Here is a 19,371-nt window from a genome sequence, read left to right as displayed (position 1 = left end):
ATATATGTACATATATATATGTACATATGTACATATATATATATGTACATATATATGTACATATATACATATGTACATATATATGTACATATATATATATATATGTACATATATACATATATACATATATATATATATATACATACATATATACATATACACATATATATATACATATATATATGTACATATATATATATATACATATATATATATATATATATATATATATATATATATATATATATGTACATATATATATATATACATACATATATATATGTACATATATATATATATACATACATATATATACATACATATATATATGTACATATATATATATACGTACATATATATATATATACGTACATATATATATATATATATATATATATATATGTACGTATATATACATATATATATACATACATATATATACATATACATATATATATATATATACATATATATACATATATATATATACACATATATATATATATATATATATATATATATATATATATATATATATATATACACATATATATATATATATATATATATATATATATATATATATATATACACATATATATATATATATATATATATATATATATATATATATATATATATATATATATATATATATATATATATATATATATATATATATATATCTCTTTCAGTCAAGAAACCCTGATACAACTCAACATTTAAATAAAGTCCAACTGACATTTGAATTCTCAGCATATTTACTTTTTGTTTTAAACTTTATTTTATGTTTTGGTTTTTAACCAACTACTGGAAAAACCTTTTGAGCTCAAGTTAAAAATGTCAACTTGCACATCTTTGCATCTCTGCCCCACGCGAGTTTGAGTGTCTTTACATTCCACTTAACCAGTGGTTCTCAAACTTCTTTGGTCACGCTCCACTTTGGAGGAATACAAATGTTCATGCCCCACCACAAATAAAGTGCCTATTGTGGTTGCAATTATCCTGTTTTGCACTGAATATCTTATTTAGATAATAACAATAACATGCAACCTGTGCAAAACAAAACAAAATGAGTGCAGATATGTGAGCTATCAAGTTGTATCAGTATTAGTGGCTGCAATGAGCGGCTTTTCTCTACAAATCTTTTTAAAACGAGGTTGCGTATTTGATATGGCCACTGTTATTTCATGCTCAATGTTACGCTTGATCTGTATTCTGTTTTGAGAGATGCAACAGCAGAAAAGCCGATCTCACAGAGATCTCACAGAGATCGGCTTTTGGTAAAACGGCAAGAATCGGCGAGTCGCGCAAGCGTAACTTGTTAACGGCGTAACAACGTTTTATGTCTGTGTACTTTGGTAATATGTAAAGTTCTCATGTAGCTCATGGGGAGAGTGGTCGTCCACAAGGTAGCCGGTTCGATCCCTGGTCTCCCCATAGTGTGCATGTTCAATTTTGCACCAAATGTTACTTATTAACGTATTTAAATATGAGCAAATAGCAGAGGAACACTGAGAATCTATTTGCTTGGCAGTGCATTTAGGGGTGCAGTTCATCCTTTTCGGGTGCTTTGAGAATAATAAGGTTTCTTTTAGTTTTATTTCTGCAGGTTTAGCGCTGCAAAAGCTGTGCAATCATTTTGTGAATTACACCCTTCAGTTTGGACCTCAGGAAGCTTCACAGCAGACTCAGTTTGAGCGCATGATTGTTCCACACGATGCTGCCTCTTCACAAATCAAGCCTTAAATAGTCCCTTGTGTTGACCCGCTCAGTTCCTTTACCTGCGAAAAGCCAAACACAAGATGCTGGTTGATTGTTTTCAGCGGGGGAGCAGTGTTGGAAATATTTACAAGAAGAAGAAGAAGAAGAAGAAGAAGACACTAGTTTTTAGTAGATCACACCAGTAGTGTCTGGTGTGATCACATCGCAAGTTTCCTGAACAGTAAGAAAATGTTGCATCGCAGATCAGGACAATTTACCATTATGGAAATATACACTTCCCTGGATGTGGTCTATGATGTGGGATTGATCGTTTAGAGGATGGCCAACTTGAGTTTTGTGCCGACTAATGCAAAGACTATGACACTTGGTTGGATTTTCTTTCTATGGTGAAAAAACCAAGCACACCTGTCTTGGAACATGCCCATCTTCATGTTTATCTCAACTACACACCTGTAAAGTTGTGTGACTGCATCTTTAACTGTTAAGGTGCTGTCATGTTGACGAAATCTGTCCAGACAGACAGACAAAAAACAAACTGGCAAAGTACTCAAAACCGCCTCTGTGGCAGTTCCTCATGTCTCCAGGACCACATTTTGCCACGATGACTCAAACATAGACTCACACGGTGAAAACAATACCAGCGCCGCTATCGCGGCTGGTAGTAACATCTCTCTCTCCACACACACACACACACACACACACACACACACACACACACACACACACACACACACACACACACACACACACACACACACACACACACACACACACACACACACACACACACACAAAACCTGGGGTGGTTGTGTTGGTGCAGGTATGTTTTGCCTTCACAATTAGGCCACATGAATTTCTTGTTTTGTGGTTGTTGTTTTTTACCATTATTTATTCAGGGGGGGAAGCAATTCTCTCTTTTTCAGGAAGACCCTAATCACTTTAACACAGATTACGCAATACTGCCAGGATGAAGATGCCGCCATAACGCCGGCTTTTAGCTTTTTCACACTAAACCGAACTACGGCTGCATAATGCAGTAATGTGTGATTTTAGATAGCATGCCGGCATTATGGGAGCAAAAGAGGCGTGAGGAGTAAACCAACAGCGTCAGCGTCTGGTGTATAGGCCCTTTTTAAATTTGGATTAAATAATTTGAATGGAGTCAGTACAGTGCAGAGGGCTCTGGCAAAACAACGCTTGGTCATCTGGCATAAAAGTTCAACCAGTCTGAAATGTTGCTGCAATGCAACGCCATCCAGCATGGCACTCACCAGTACCTCGAACAAAATACCCCCAACAAAGCAGCCCCCTGCTGTGCTGAATCTCAACTAAAAATAGCAATGTCATCTAACTATCCATGAAAAATAGCGAGAAAGAATGGCAACAAGTGTGGATGAGTGACAGCATTACTGAAAGCACATGCAATTTAATAGGAAAATAAAACATGAAAAAAAGATGACAAGGATGACTACTACTATCCTGATGTGGCATGGCATTTAAATAAAATCAACAACGTGCATCCAAACAGTTAATACAATATCTCATATCTTATCAGTCTATTTGTGACTCCATAAGCACACATGTAAATCCAACATTTGCCTTACTGGGCTTTTCAATAACGCTTGGTTCCTTTTCAGATTCATAACATTTATTGTGGGCACAACTCCTGCGTAGCTTCAAGCGCCGGGAAGTCATAGCAACAACAGGAGTGGTAAAATGTGGAGAATAGCAAGGCTCAACATGCAGGAGACAAATCCCATTAAAGACATCAGGGAACGGAGGGTTACTTTCATAAGCTCAAGCTTTCAAATAACGTTAGGAGGTGAAATTATTCTTTTTGTACTGTAAAACTGGGTTCAAATTAACACCGACAGTCAACAGTTTGCACTGAGGTTTCCTCAAGAAATGAGAGTACAGAGGAGAGAGAAAATCCTCTAACCCTGTTGTGTGGATGCACTGCGTAGGCTGCCAGGGTCTTTTACTCAGGCTTCCAATAATATTGGTTAATTGCTAGATTTCTCTAGCTTCTCCTAACTTGCATCACGAGTAGACATGGAAGAGTTTACAGCAGGGTTATATTGCTGCTGACAGAATACAATGTTCTCATTCTCTCTCTTAATTGTCATTCCTTGCTCAGAGGCACATTTCTCTGGCAGATTCCCTTGAGAGAGGTTTCCCCAGAATCTACGTAAAAGGATTCCTTCCCACGCCGTGGTCTTAGGAACATCTCATTTTCATCCTCCCGCGCTTTGCTCATGCGCATGCGCGCGCACACACACACACACATTCACTCACTCACTCCCTGGCATTGTGTCCTCATGTCTTCCTGTTCTTTCTTTTTCTCTCTCTCCACTTTTTAACTTCTCTGGGCTTCTCTCTACTTCCCGCCCCCCCTTCCCTCATATCTTATAGATCCTCCGTGGGAGGCAGCATCTCCTTCACACTGCAGGCGTGGGCCCTTACTCTGACAAATGACATGCCGGGCCCACCAGCTTTGCGTGGGGGTGGGGGTGAAAAGCTTTAAGTTAAGAAGGAGGAATGGATTTGATTGGGTGGTAAAATTCAGGGGCTGCATCATGGCGAGCAGTATTTGATCGGGCTCTGAATATGCAAGAAGTGAGAAACACAGGGAGAACTGCAATACTACATCACACCAACAGTATGTTTTAAGAAATAATAACCACAAACTAAACACTGCTCAAAATGGTCAAGCTGTCAGCTGCAACAATACCAATTTATTGGAAAATGTATTTATTATAAACATTTGAGACAACTTATAACATAAGCATTTACTTTTGGTGTTTTGGTCTAGTTGATGTTTCACAAAAAATCACTTACGAGTGTTCCTTGGCTAACTGCTGGGCCAGAGACATGGCTGTAGGATCTCGGTCTAAGGCCAGGATTGTGACTTCATGAACCATATTCAGTATTGCTTTGGTATGACCACCACCTCCAAATGTCATGTCCAGGACCACCTGCATGTGAGAAAGCAAGACAACAACACATTCTTCACACACCAAGACTCCATATACACAATGAATCATGATCTTATCTTATCTTAAATGTTAGTTTGTACTTGTCAGTGCACCACTGTGCACTGAACAAGTGTTATTTTGAATCAGATTTTTCAGAATCTGTCTCAGTATTTAAAGGTTAACTTTGGTATTTTTAAACCTGGACTCTATTTTGTGTCCAAATGACTAATAGACAAAACATTCTTAAATTGGTCCAGTATCGAGCGAGAGTGCTGTAGGTAGCAGGCGCTTATGTTATCCAGGGCAAGCTAGCAAAGTCACTTACATCACTTAAAAGTACTTTTTCTTGCAACGGACATACTCGGATTGGTATTCTAAATGTCTGACAACATTATTAAAACTGTCTCGCTCAATCTTAAATCTCACATGGGGAGGTTTGCTGGAAGTCAATGGTGAAAACGTGAGTGCCCGCCAGGCAGAGATTTTTGAGTTGGTGTACAGAAAGCGTAGCTTAGTGTTATCAAAAAGATTCCCAATGTCATGGCTGAATATTTTAGATGATTTCGACAATGTGGATGAGGTTTTTGAATTGATAGCCGTATTTATTTTAGTCAGAGTATACGGATAAGGAGCTACTACGAGTGGATGAGGCGATGCACCCTGGACTGTGTATAAGAAATGGATGTAGTCCCTGTCTTTAATTCATGCCACCAAAAACATTGTCATAGTTTCTATAAAGAAAGTATTATAGCCATTTGGTTACTCCAGTAGAGAAAGAAAATATAAGTAAAATAAAAAATGCCACTGGATGGCCCAAGAAAGACGGCGATCACTAGGGCACTCTGCTGTATCAGTAATATGGTTGAAAATCAGCTCAGGATACCTATAATTTACACTGTATATCATGCACTTTGTATTAGTGACATCACATCATTATATATCTATATGTGTAAATGACTTGTTCAGAATATGCCCAATACCTGCCAACCACTTTGCCACAACATCTTAGATTATCAGGCCGCTGTAAACTCAGCTGTATCCGTGGATTAACACTTGCAGAGCAACAAAACATCTCCTATTCAGGCATATTTCATTATACATTTCCTGACTGGCACAAAAAAATGCACTGACCGAACAGGTCTGAGATTGTTTGATTAATTGTTTGGATTATGTTCTACTTTTTATTTTTTAATTGCCTGCTCTTGGATCCATTATAATGCCAGCAAATGACAGGGAAGAGATGTAAAATGACAGAAAAGGAAATGCCAGCTATTCCCGACAAAAACATTAAACATGTCGATTGATAGTGACGTTGGAGGTGGGGTGTGTGCGTGCATGTGTGAGGGAAGAAGTGATCAATGGCGGTTCCCTCTCCTTTCCAGCGCACAGCAGCAGATGGGGAGGGGGTGTGGGCTAGTGGGATGAGTCACACGCATAATGAACCTGCCTGTTGTGCTATTCAATACAAAAAAGGAAAACACAAACACAAACAGCAAAGTAGGCTGGCTTTTATCGAAACAGTCGACACAAGCAACCAGGAGACAAACTGGTCCTGTACTGGAGTGTGTACCACTTGTCACAACAATGCTTTGTCACATCTTATGGAAGCTGTGGCCCAAATACCAAAAGGTAAAGCATTGTTTTTTTAACTGTTGCAAATGACAGAGCAGACTGCTAACTGATGTGCAATACTTTTCAAGGTTGGTTGGTTGAAAGTATAAATACTGCACGTATATTCACATTTGTATCGCTGGTGCACCGAGCACAGACAGATGGATCTTTAGTACAAATTTCACCCATTTTACTCACTGAGACACACACACACACACACACACACACACACACACACACACACACACACACACACACACACACACACACACACACACACACACACACAGCTAAAAATGAAGTGTGTTCAAAACAAAAATGGAGAATTGGATGTTTACAAGGCAATTTATAAAGGTAAATTGAAAATCTAGTTCCCTCGCCCTGAGGGAAAACAAGCTTCTCCAAAAGCCCAGTATGCTGTTGTGAAAATCTTCCCTCTTTTTAAAACAAGAAACTGCTGATTCTACCACCAGATGGACAAAACGACTTCTTTAAAAGATGTGGTGATTATGGGTTTGACATTTGCGATGATGATTGACACCAAACTTTGTAGTGAGTCATTCACATATTATTTATTGGTATTTCATACAGAGGCAGCAGCGAGGCTGTCACCTAGACCAGGCCTTCCTAGCAGCAAGTTGGAATTGAGCCAGAACACAACGTGGGTCATCTCAGTCTCTACATGCCGAGATTATACTTAAAACACAAGTAATTACTGTCTGTCTGTGTTTTGTTTAAGGTGTGTAATATCTGCCTTTCCCAGCAGAGGGAATAGGAGAGTTAGGAGTGGTCCAAGTGGTGCAGACCGACAGTAAAGCTGCATGCAGGACACTTCACAGCAGTCACTTCATAGCATTCTTAATGAGAGCTTTTCTCCCCCAAAAGAAAAATGTAAACACACTACAGTCTCATATGTGTTATGTTAAAACAATAAAACGGGTTAGAGCATCTATTTTACAAACACATATAATGTGGCAAAAGGATTCTTTCTTTTCCTTAATGAGAATTTGAAAACATAATACAGCTCATACAAAAGTAAATAATATCCTGGCAATGTGGAAAAAGGGGCCTCATCTCAAGTTGTCTTATGGTTGAATTCATTAGGAAAAGGGGAACAGGAACCTGAGAGAAGGCTGAGTACTCACCTAAATCCTACTTGTGACTCCCCAGCCCAGGTCAGTTACAGTGGGGGATCTAAAATGTCATTGAGGGGAGTTTTTACAGATCTTGTTACACTAACACACAGACCATTAGGGAGACAGATACACAGGTACAGGATCGCTTTTCTTGTCGCGTCCGTTGCCATGGCAAGAGTGGAGGTAACCGGTTTGCATTTCTTTCTGTCACACAAAGTTCATGGCAAGATACAAGTGAGCACAATTTTTTTGCCGGTTTGTGGCAGGAGAGCATGTTATGAATAGATGAAGGTGAAGGTCATGATTACGGGAATGATGATGGTTTTATCGACTTCAGAGAGCGTCGAAGTGTCGCCATACCTGGCTGTTGCCTTAATGCACTTGACTCTGGATATCAATCACACTACTAAAACTGCTGCTATGCTCAAACTATATTAAAACTATCTTACAATAAAAATCACGTTTGAACCCCCTTATGGCAACTTCAGTACTTTCCTGGTATCCATTTTATGCATGGAAAGGCTTTATAAAAGTGTTTCCCCCCCTCTCTACTTCATTTAAATGATTGGGATAGGTGTGTATATTAGTCTAGCAGGTAGAAGGTGGAGGTGTGGCGCACTAAACAGATGGCTAGTGAGAACAGACAAACTCAAAAGGCAAGAACACTTCCCACAATTACCCTGTCAAGAGATTATATTGATGTGATCAGCGATGTCAGAGACGAACGCAGCTTTTTGCCTCATCTACCTCAATTCAAAGTGTAATAAACATACTACCAGTGTTGTCTGAGAGTAAGTAAGAGAGAGTGAGTGAATTTGTTATTGAGTGAGCAAACAAGTGATACAAGAGCACAGAAATGTTGACAAAACTCTTTGCCAGAGGGCTGCTTCCAAATGCCTCTCTTTATGTTAAGATAATCTCTCTTTTGTCAGAGGAATGCTGAAGAGTTACAACAAATACTTTCATTCCTCATCTATTCAGTGCTGTTTGCACTCTTTTGGCACAAGTTTAAATAAACGGCACTTGAGGAGGTATTTGAGCTAGTTAGGACAACACTAATCTACACAGAGAAGAAGAAATGCATTTGATAATTTGCTTTTAAAAACACCAATCTGGAGTTTAGAGGTCAAATGAATAAGTGAGAATCAACTAATCCTATTGGAGGTACTCAGAAGCCATAAAAGGCCAGACTTTTTCAAATTCTCAAAATAAAATTAAATTCTTTTAGTAAGACTTTCTTTTCTTTTTTTTGTATTTGTACCCTGCTGTTTATGTCAATTAATTAATCATGAAGGTCTGTGATGGAAGAAGTAACCCAGCTGTTACAGAACTTTATCGGAGCTCACATAAGAATCATTAAGTCATGGTGTTATTCCTCGTTTTTTTCACTATTAAGGAAATAAGGTCAGTTTTTGTGTAGGATTTAGGATTATAGGTGTCAAAACTGCATCATTGGATAAACTCTATACACTATATGGCAAAGCTTTGTGATGGCTCTATACTTCCCTCCTGTAAGGGGGTGAGGTGGTTTTATTATTAGTTAGAGAGTACAAGGAGATCATATAACACGTTTGTTTATGTGTATTATTTGAACACTTTAGATAATAAGGCCTGTGATTATTTACAGGGTGGCAACGTCTGCAAGTCCCACAGTCCTTTAGTCCAACACTTTGGTCCACAGTTTAATGTCATGAAACTTAATTAAACGATTAACAGTATGGAATTGGGTGCTGATATTTATGGTCCCCAAAGGATAAGTTCTTATTTTGTGCACTTTATCATGCTAATTGTGGGTGGCATATGATTAACTGTGTGCTGGTGCTGAGCAAATAGGAAAGTGAGTCAAAAGAAAAAAGGAAATACTAGAGAAAAATAAAAGAAATTCTAATTAATTGTCTCAATTGTTTTACAGATTTTAGTAACTGTTATTGATGTATGTATATGAAAGTTGATTTGATTTGGATCGGCCCCACACATTGATTTTACTCCTGGCCCTTAAGAACCTGCTGGCTTTACAGGGGTTGAGAGAAGGTGATTTGATTAAATGTTATTGAAGCCTGACTGTGTCCACCTACAAACAATGTATTTATTCCCTTTTTTTTTTTTTTATCTTTCGCTCCTTTTTTTCCAGATAGCACCATGCAGATGAACGTTTCTGCTCACATTTTTTTTAAATAAGCAGGCTGGGCCACACTGTTTGTTTTGCTGGGAATGCTCCCCGACCTAAAGACATGTACACACAGGTATAACAAGGCTGACAAAGGTTAATACTGCTGGAGATCAAACTAAATCTAATGAAGGCATGATTCTACATACAGGGCTACTATGTAAACACTACTGACATGTTCACACACACACACACACACACACACACACACACACACACACACACACACACACACACACACACACACACACACACACACACACACACACACACACAATTCTGAGAAGTTCACACTTAACTGGAATTGCAACTGATGATTCATTCAAAGATGCATGCTCCCAAGATGCTACAAGACCCAAAGGAATGTCTTCAATTAGTTATTTTGTTCTACAAATAAAATAAAATAAAAACATATTCTATCTAGAAGTGCCAATCATAAAAGCAATAACAACTCCCATTTGACTATTCAATTATCACAGCTTTCACCATTTCATTTTTGATTAGTCAGCTCTTGATCAAAACAATCATAAAACACTGCTGACATGATTTTATAAAAGATGTATTTATGTCTTAGTGTTCCTTCTAGTGTCAACTTGCGTTCAGGCTGAGGAAAGATTCATAAGGCTTCATAAAGCCATGGAAATAATTTACTCTATTTGTGGAGGAGCAAGAAAAGCAATCTTGTTGGTCAAATATTTGACATTTGCCTGAGTAAAATAGTGTTTAGGTCTACATAAGCAGCACAAAGTAACTCTGTAATGTAAAATAAATCAACAATCAGTTGAAACTGCTTTATTACAGTTGCTACTTGGTCAGAAGAAAACGCACTTCAGACAGGAAAATACACTACATGTATGTAAACCATAATACACAATGAAATGTCCTGTTTAGTAAAGGGAAACCTACTGCTATCCAAGCTATTCCTTAGTTTGTCATTATTATAGATACCAAGGAATAAGAAGAAATCCCCATTCAATAATATAATGCCTCCCGAAAAATGAAAAGTCCAAAAATAAAAATCCATGAAAGAAAGAACAGAAGTGAAGATATTTCAACAAGACACTTTTACTAGCTCACTTTATGTCACACCGCACTGAAAGGCAAATTTATGGGTGACCCCACAGCTTGACTTTAACAAAAGACAAATACAAAATCTCTCCGTTTACTGTACGAAGACTATGATAATGATTCTACCTGAGCATCCATGCACGACACGATTATGTGGCTGATTTGCTAGTCACTGGGATGAAGGGGAAAAAAACAGGACATGAAACTGCCATAAACTAAATTGTATTTGACAAAATAGCAGCAGGATACTTGAACAAAGACAAGAAATAACAGGAAATGGGAGGACAAAAAATGATAATGCTATGCAAGCGAAGCTGGTGCTCACAGAGAGCTGATTTTAAACCGTTATAGTTATGTGTATATTTTTCAAAGACAATATAGTTTAAATCTTTTTCTCTTGTGCTTTTATTTTTCTATTTCGAGCAGGGGCTCTGGTTAATGAGGCTGAACCTAGCTGAAGGCTTCTGGATTGCAACCAGACTACAGTGAACTGAAGACTTAATACATCTAAAATAATATTATGAATAGCTGTTGTAAAGGTTTAAGACGATCGATTGATCCTCCTGCTTTCAGCTCAGGTGGACCATTTTATGTATTTTGATCATAAGTGTTCCATGATCGCTGTCCAAGGTGCTGATCCTTGGACAGCTATGGATGTGGGAGCTGTCAGAGGATACTCAACATTGTCCCTTAGGTTAGGTAAACTAGTGACAAATAAATGTGTTTTGCCGCTAGTTGTGAGTGTATCACTTTGAATTGTGGGAATCAGCACCACAACAGAGATATCACTCACCTTCACTGTACTTGGTTCACAGCTGATTTTTCAGAGAAACATATCAACAAAACTTGTCACATGGAAATCAAACTATGGCCTAATACCACTCGAGTCGGAGGTATATTCTCATGTTGAGGGTGAAGTGAATCCTAAATGCCCCTTCCAAACAGCACAGCAACACAACAAAGACATATGTGACAAAACTTCTAATACTAGTGCTAATTTGTTTTTGCCATGAATGCATGCATACACTCAGTGGACACTCCATTAGGTATACCAGGATAATACTATTGCAATTTAATAATACATTTCAGTACTGCATTATACTAAGGAGCAAGCCTACAGCAAAACTGTTTTGATGGTTAACCACATCTGTAATCATAGAGCCAGTCAGCCTTTTGGTTTTAAATGGATAGAGTTCCAACTGGTATTGAAACTTTGCCCATTTAAATAAATAAGCAGTTTGGATTCAGTCTGCAGAAGCAGCAATGTTGCACACAAATTCCCTGCTGGTGTCACCCACTAAAATGTCAGTGTAATCAGTCAAGAGTTTAGAGCCCTGATTACGTATCACTTCATCACTATTTAGAGTCGCAATCGCTGAAGTAGGATGCCAAGCAAGAAGTCCTAATGACTCCTAATTTAATAGATGTTTGGGCGGTTGTTTGTTTTATGGGAATGATTGCATTTAAAGCTATTGTTTTAACTCCCTTGCAAGCCCTATATTATGTAGCTTGACTGCCAATGCCACCCTGTTACATGACAGTGGACATGAAGATAGACTGTACAACGTTATCCAAGCCCTGGAGATTTTTCATAGATGTTATCAAAAACACCAGTTCCTCCCTAGCACCTTCCTTAACATGATGTGCTGCTCAATTACAAAGTGATCTTGCACCAAAATAATCTGCATTGACACAGTTACAGTGACAACAACCAAGTCGATTCAGATCTTGAATGATCTACCCTTGCTCTGTATCCCCAAACAACAAAGGTGCACTGTAGTAGCCAACAATTGCTCGGGAAAAAATTAATGCTATTGAGTTAACTTGATCTTACTCTTCAATAATTAGACATTTGATACTTCTTTTTTGGATGTCATCTTTTTGCCTAAACTTAAGTTTAGTTTAAAGTTTTAAAGCTCCATGTACGGCTGGTGATATATTATGAAGACTCTTGTAATGTAACCTCCACTCACTCTACTCACCCCAAGTCAAACACCACAACCCCCTCAAATTGTCTTCCTTTTTCTTCTTTATGTACTCTCTTTCTCCCCACCACTTTCAGATCATTTTTACCAGCTCTGCTTATGTCCTATGGCTACATTTGTTATATTTTTCAATAAAAATCTGACTGCACAGAGGAAAACCCTGGTCCCTATCCTCCTCTACATAAAGCTCATGAAGCCCATGTCAAGCATCCGCCCACTTCAAGGACTCCTGGCTCTAACACCACAGTGGTGCTGAGGAGATCTCTAGAGAAACACGGATAGCAGGCACTTGTATCTTCTCTGAAACTATGAGCCAATAACTCAATGTTTACTGTACGTGGGCAATCCAAGGCAACGATTAGTCTTTCTGCTGCCTTATAGGCTGCCTGTGTTCTGAAAAAGTAATCTGAAAGTAATTGCGTTTAAAAAAAAAAAAAAAAAAAAAAGAGTAATTCATCTAGCTTCTTGGAGAACGATACTTAGTATGATACTTTTTCTATTAAATCAAAAACATATTTCAATGTGCATTAAGTAGCAACTTTAAAATCTCTTCCGGAGGATTACAAAATGTGTTCATGTGTGTTTCAGTTGAATTTGGGGCCACTGCATGACCAAAACATCCTAGATGCAGATGATTATGATTTGCATTGCAAGGCGATCACATTATCAAGTATCAATAGGTGTCCAAATTATATGAATATTGCATTTTTATAGGGCTGCAACAACGAATCGATAAAATCGATTATCAAAAGTTTTGGCAACGAATTTCATTATCGATTCGTTGTGTCGCGCGATTATTACGCCGGGCAATAAGTCGCGGAGAAGAAAAAAAGAGCGGAGCAGAGCAACTGGCCGGCCAGCGTTTCTGAGATTGGAGTGAGACACGAGAAAAGCTGAGGTTGTGATGTTCTCAAAAATAGAAGATCTTTGACAAGTCGAGTCTTGGCCAATCAGCGTCTTCATGTTCCTCAAACTTGTTTTTAATGGAAGCTAGTCAGCTTGCTATCGCGTTAGCTAACGTGTTTGGGTTGTGTATTGTCGTTAAAGTTACGTTATGTTCCGTTACAGTTCAGTCTTGCTTGTAAAAAAACGTAACGTGATGAAACATGCCGTCACCCCCCGGTCTGGTTCAGTTCACGCTGTCACTCGTTAACGTTAAACCGGCACACCAGCGGATCTGGCTGCAGGTTTTTTTTTTTTTTTTACTCAAAGTAGAACGAAGCAAATCACGTCGCTGGGCTTAGCCAACAACGTGATGTCGTGGTCATAAGAGACCCAGAATGAACGAGTTTAAGGAAGAGGACGCTCTATATGTAGCAGTACAGCTTCCCTCTGTCCCAGTATTTCATACATATTGATAAAGCAGGGTATGTAAATGCAGCCTCTGGAGGGATCAATTACAGTAAAAAAGGGCTCACATTTGGCAGATGTAAAGCATAGATGTGTATGTTTTTAGTGTTAGTCCATTTTATTGTTTTAATTAACAGCTCAGGGATGTTCAAGGAGCAACCTGTTTGTGCACTTTCTGAAGATGTTTTGCACTGTCACTTCTGTTTTTGAATAAAGGGTTGGAAATTAACGCTTTTTTGATTAAAACATTTTTTTTATCCGATTCCTCGATTAATCGAAAAAATAATCAACCGATTAATCGATTATTAAAATAATCGTTAGTTGCAGCCCTACATTTTTATCTAACTTTCAAGTTGTAAACCTTTGCAAATACAGTAATTTACAGGGGATGGTAAAGCATTGTGAGGATCTGATTTGGAGGCAATGAGTGACAGCTGGGGAAGAACTGATTGGATACTGAATGAAATGGAAAGGGAGGGACCTCTACTGTGTGCATGAATCATCACTCTCCACCCCCACCCCCCTAGCCAAACTGTCTGTTTTTGTCTTGCAGGTTGGAGATTTACTGAGCTACATTTTCTCTGCTGGAAAGATTAATTTTCGCATAAAACTGAATGCAGACTTTAACAAGGAAATGATTGAGCACTCCAACTAATATGCAGTGACTGTTATAGAAATCTGTCTACTAAAACGAAGAAACTAAGACACATTTTGTATATGTTCCTATATCAGTATAACTGGCTTTAACTATAAGGATGTATTATCTAAAATCACAACAACCTAATCCACAAAACAGATTATTCTGAGGCTCCAGGATACACATCCTTACATCAGCTCAGACTACAGCCCCACTTCTGTGCTCTGTAGCGGTCGTTCATGATAATCAAATGAATGTTTCCCACAGTCTATCAGGTTAGTTTGGGGTTGAAAATAGGGGCCTAGTCTAGTCTAGTCAAATCCCGGTTGTCATGCCTGAGCTGGTATGTAAATATCCATGAAGACTGAACTTTATTTTACATTTTACTTTAACAAACTCACAGCATTATTATTTCAGTCTATGAGTTATTTGCACACAAAAAAAAGAGGCTTTGGCAAACTTGCTGTTCAAAATTAAAGTCCTCCTCCATTTAAAATTCTGTTTTCTTTACCGTTTTCTCTCTTGGACATTTGAGCTTCGCTGTGCAGAATGACCTTTACACAGTTTAACACTAGATGGCTGTTTTCATGTCCATATGCTAAAGAGATACAGTTTCGGTGTGCTCAACTTAAATCTCAGTTTAACAAGTGTATAAATATGATTATGTGACATCACACTTAGTTTGGAAGCCAGTCGTGGTCCAGTATTCAACTTATGTGGAAACATGAAACCTCCACTGCAAAAACAATGAGAAAGGAATTTTCAGTTAAGTAGGGGACAACTTGGGTTTAGCAGTTAATGTTTTAACAAAACCTACTTGCATATTCGTAGATTCTAGATTTTTCAATAAGGGAGAAAGAATACATGTACTTTTAAGAAAGGTGACATCATATCGGACACAAAATATGCACGCTTTTAGTGCATGTGAGCATTGGCTAGCTCACGGCCGCCGCTTTGCGCTGCTCTCATCAGCGGTTCCAGCTGATAACAGCGTCGTTGCTAAAGGGTTAACACCGTTCGCTCGATCAGCACTGTTAGCCAGCCCACCGACAACATTTTCAGGGCTCTTTTACAAGAGCCCTGAATATGGGTAAGAGAGGAGGAAACTTTGAATATTGTCCCTCCCTGCTACGACATTTTGCTGCCCTGTCACACTACCTCGAGCAATGTTACTGAATGTAAACATAAGCCTTTTAAAACAGTTTGAACAAACAATGCTGTCTTTTTTTTTTTTTTTTTTCAAGAGGCCAGTCTCGACTGGAAATAGAAACTTCTTGTTCAATCTGGTTGTCCAACCTCATATGCTGTTATTCTGACATGCCAACAAATGTGTCGTTGTAAAAAATATAGACGGCTAGCCTTCAGTGGATAGGAAATGCCACAAACTGTGACAGAAATGCCAAAAGGCTGTTTCTTTGTTTTAACAGGAAACAAGAATTAAGGTCAAATATGATGCAGTGGATCTATTCAAAATGATTACATGCTTCATTGCTCTTCTTCACTGCTCTGAAGGATTTCTCTTCAGTGTGACACTACTGTCAATACAGTGTGCTAGGGAAACAATGCAAACTATATAAAGCCCGAGAGAAAGCAGAAGTGAAACTGAAAAGAGGGGGTGGAATCATCTAACTATATTCACAAAATGTAAAGAAGCATCAGGAAAGATGACTTCCTCTCCTGAAGGTGAATTTCATGGCACTAAAGGAAGACAAAAGAAGAACAGGGCCAAGTCCATTAGGGAGTGCAAAGAGGAGTCGAGCTAAATGAAGGATTCGTGGTGGAAGGCATGGTAATAGGGAAAAGACTTCTAGGCATTTAAAAAGATGCTTCCAGTAGTTTGAAGACTGGGCATACAATACAATTTGAAATGAAAAGAACTAGGGAATGGGGTGGGGGCAGTGAACAGTGGCTTGGGGGAAGGGTGGGATCTGAGGAAAGCTTCACAGTGCAGCGCTATGTACTGATTTTGTTCCCCTGGGCCATTCTATGACTGGTACTATCATCAGTATGCCAAAGTTTACTATTTTCTTTACTAATTGCCCCAGTGTCAATGACGTTCAAATTCATTCATACAGATCTCCGCCAAATTAGAGGTGTGGGTAGCAATTCAAAGATCTACAACTGGTTGACAAATTTCAATCATCTCACACTACATACACTTATATTTCCCATCCCTGAGCTGGCACAGACCTGTAGTTTGTAAAGGCGGAAACGACCAAAGGATCGACTTTGAGCTGCACCTTGGAAAAATGACCATCAGCCTGCCACCAAGCTTTCAATCTCTGACAACAGTCTTTGAGGGGTAATGGTAAGTCTCGGGAGCCTACGGCTGCCTAAAGGGTACCTTTGCTTGTGAATGGGGCTGTCCCTCAGCAGGACGCAGTCAGGATAAAAGTGACCACACCAAACACTGCTGTGTGATTTCCTCCAGCTACTTTTCAGCAAAAGGTGAAGGTGTGAGACAAAGCACATCTGTAAGTTGTCTATGAATTAAATAATATGACTGATGTGATAAAACAGGTCAATGCTGGTTTGAATATTGACATTTCTTACCAAATTCATACAAAACTATCTGCATTGCAATGTTGAAAATGGCTCAAAACGCCATCTACTGTTTTAAATCAGTCCTAATCTTCCAATTCTGAGAGAGTCGACCATTTGGGACTTATCTCAGCCATGAAATCAAATAATGTTAACGCCCTCTAAACCTCCCCTCTAATGTCAGCCCAAGCCTGTTCTCTCCTTTTTGTGTCCTGGAAATTAAGCCATCTGCAAATTACAAAATCTGGTGAATCTGTGGTAATGACTGCGTTAGTTAATCTAGACGCTGTGACAAGAGTGTGTAGATTTAGCATTAAGCTGTTTACATTTTCTCATTTGGCGACAGCATAGTCAACTAGCTAACATTATAAAATGAGCAGAACAGCTGGCTGGTGGCTCGGAAGTGAGGGTGGAGTAACACTGTTATGTTATATTTGATGCAATGGTCTTCAGAAAGGCTTTCCCTCAAAAGCATGACAAGAAGAACCAAGCAGGTTTTTAAGAGATTCATATGAAGCAAGGTGTCTGCAATATAGGCTAGTTTATATAAAAACGGCAACCCTGTGTAGGTACACTCCAGTGAAACTGTGGAGGTCGACACTGTAAGAACTTGTGAAAAGGTAGCAAGGACATTTCTGCTACTGGTTTAGGTCAGTAGTGTCATGTAGTGTCATGTAGTGTCGAGCGGACATGCTCTTCCCTGCCAAATTAGTCGGGAAACAGAGTAGGCAAGGAGTGGAAGCCCTCCAGCTGAGAACAACAGTACTTCATCAGGATGCTGCTGGGAATATAAATAATGTTGAATACACAGATAAGGTCACTGCAACTGACTTTATCAGAAAAGGTGCAACAGCAGTTTAAAAAAGATCATTAGGATGCAGGAACACATGCCGGGAAAGATCAGTAGGAGGAATCACATCAGTTTTAAATTGGCCTCAAGACCCTGGTTTATAATACATTTTACAATTGGAAAGTCACTGACTATCATTTTCTCTTCTGTCTCGACGATCAGGTTAACAGTAGAATTACCCTGTCTGCATGTAACTCACATGTAGTCGACAACCTTCTGCTGACATGTCATTGCAGTGTGCCAAGAGTTGAGCCAGGGGCCCATTCCACCACATGTGTAAGCTGCAATTTACAACATGAGATAATTTCCTCTTGTTAATTTTGACCTCTTTCAATCCTTAAAATGCAAATACCATACCTGCAGCCCGTAAGCAGTTGAGAGCCCGGTAGGATTCGCAAATGTGTTTGCAATTTGAGAACAACACTCATTTCTAAAACACGACGCTGCCACCATTTGCGATCTGCGTAGGCTCACAAAACGCTTTTGTGAAATGAGCCACACCTTTGATGACACTGCACAAAAAGCAAGTGTGTGTTGGCTGGTGTTTACAGGTCAGGTCACTTGTATCTACATCACCGCTTCCACACACATCACCACACATCTCTCATGTCTACAATATGGCAGCCTGGTTGTCGCATTTGTAGATGTGGCTGGGCTCCGCGGTAGACTTTACTGATACTGAAAAATTAGATTGCTGTTAAAAACATAATGTCATACAAGAGGGGAAGCATGTTGAACATGACAAACAATTTACTGCAGCAAAGTATATACATTCACATGTTGTGAATCAATCAATGCTTCTTTTTTTGCTGTTTTTACGAAAAACACCAAAACGTCAAAACATTTGTGATAGATCAACCTTGAGTCCAAATCGGGTGAAAATTAAGATATATTTTGCGATCAGCAAATATCCATGGTCTAATAATATGACAATAAGTGAAACCATTTCTTTAAAACCAGAATCATTTAGAAAAGAAAAAAAAAAAAAATCACAATGCATACATGTGTACCTAAACAGTAACTAGACTGCATGATGAATGTTTAATTATCCTAAACATATTTAAAAGAAAGACCACTGCGATAATGCAGTTGGACCTCACACAAACACCAATTGAAGAAGTGTTGCAGGAATGAGTCATCTGCTATCCACAGGGCATGTATCTGATTAGCATACCCGCACTCACACACCAGGAACAAATGTAAATATTGCAATAAAACCCGGTGTAATAGTATCAATTCAGCGTTGAGGATGGGTTCCAGTGTATTTTCACTGAGTATAGCAATATTGGATGCATGCGAGGATAGAGTTATACAATTTCAATAATT

The 19,371-nt window shown here is 38.7% G+C and overlaps 1 protein-coding gene across 1 annotated transcript in view; it reads right to left on the bottom strand.

Annotated features, from left to right (window-relative positions):
• mettl15 (methyltransferase 15, mitochondrial 12S rRNA N4-cytidine) overlaps positions 1–19,371 on the bottom strand; it is a gene marked incomplete at its 5' end in the record, with an annotated part of 45,076 nt that overhangs the window by 15,427 nt on the left and 10,278 nt on the right. The window contains one exon of the mRNA XM_079217515.1: positions 4,564–4,700. Within this exon, the coding sequence (XP_079073641.1) occupies positions 4,564–4,700 (137 nt within the window). The remainder of the gene's footprint in view (positions 1–4,563; positions 4,701–19,371) is intronic.

The sequence above is a fragment of the Taurulus bubalis genome (assembly GCF_910589615.1).
Source record: "Taurulus bubalis genome assembly, chromosome: 4".
NCBI lineage: Eukaryota > Metazoa > Chordata > Actinopteri > Perciformes > Cottidae > Taurulus > Taurulus bubalis.
Note: the sequence above shows the minus strand (reverse complement) of the source record. Positions and strands in the feature narration are given on the sequence as shown.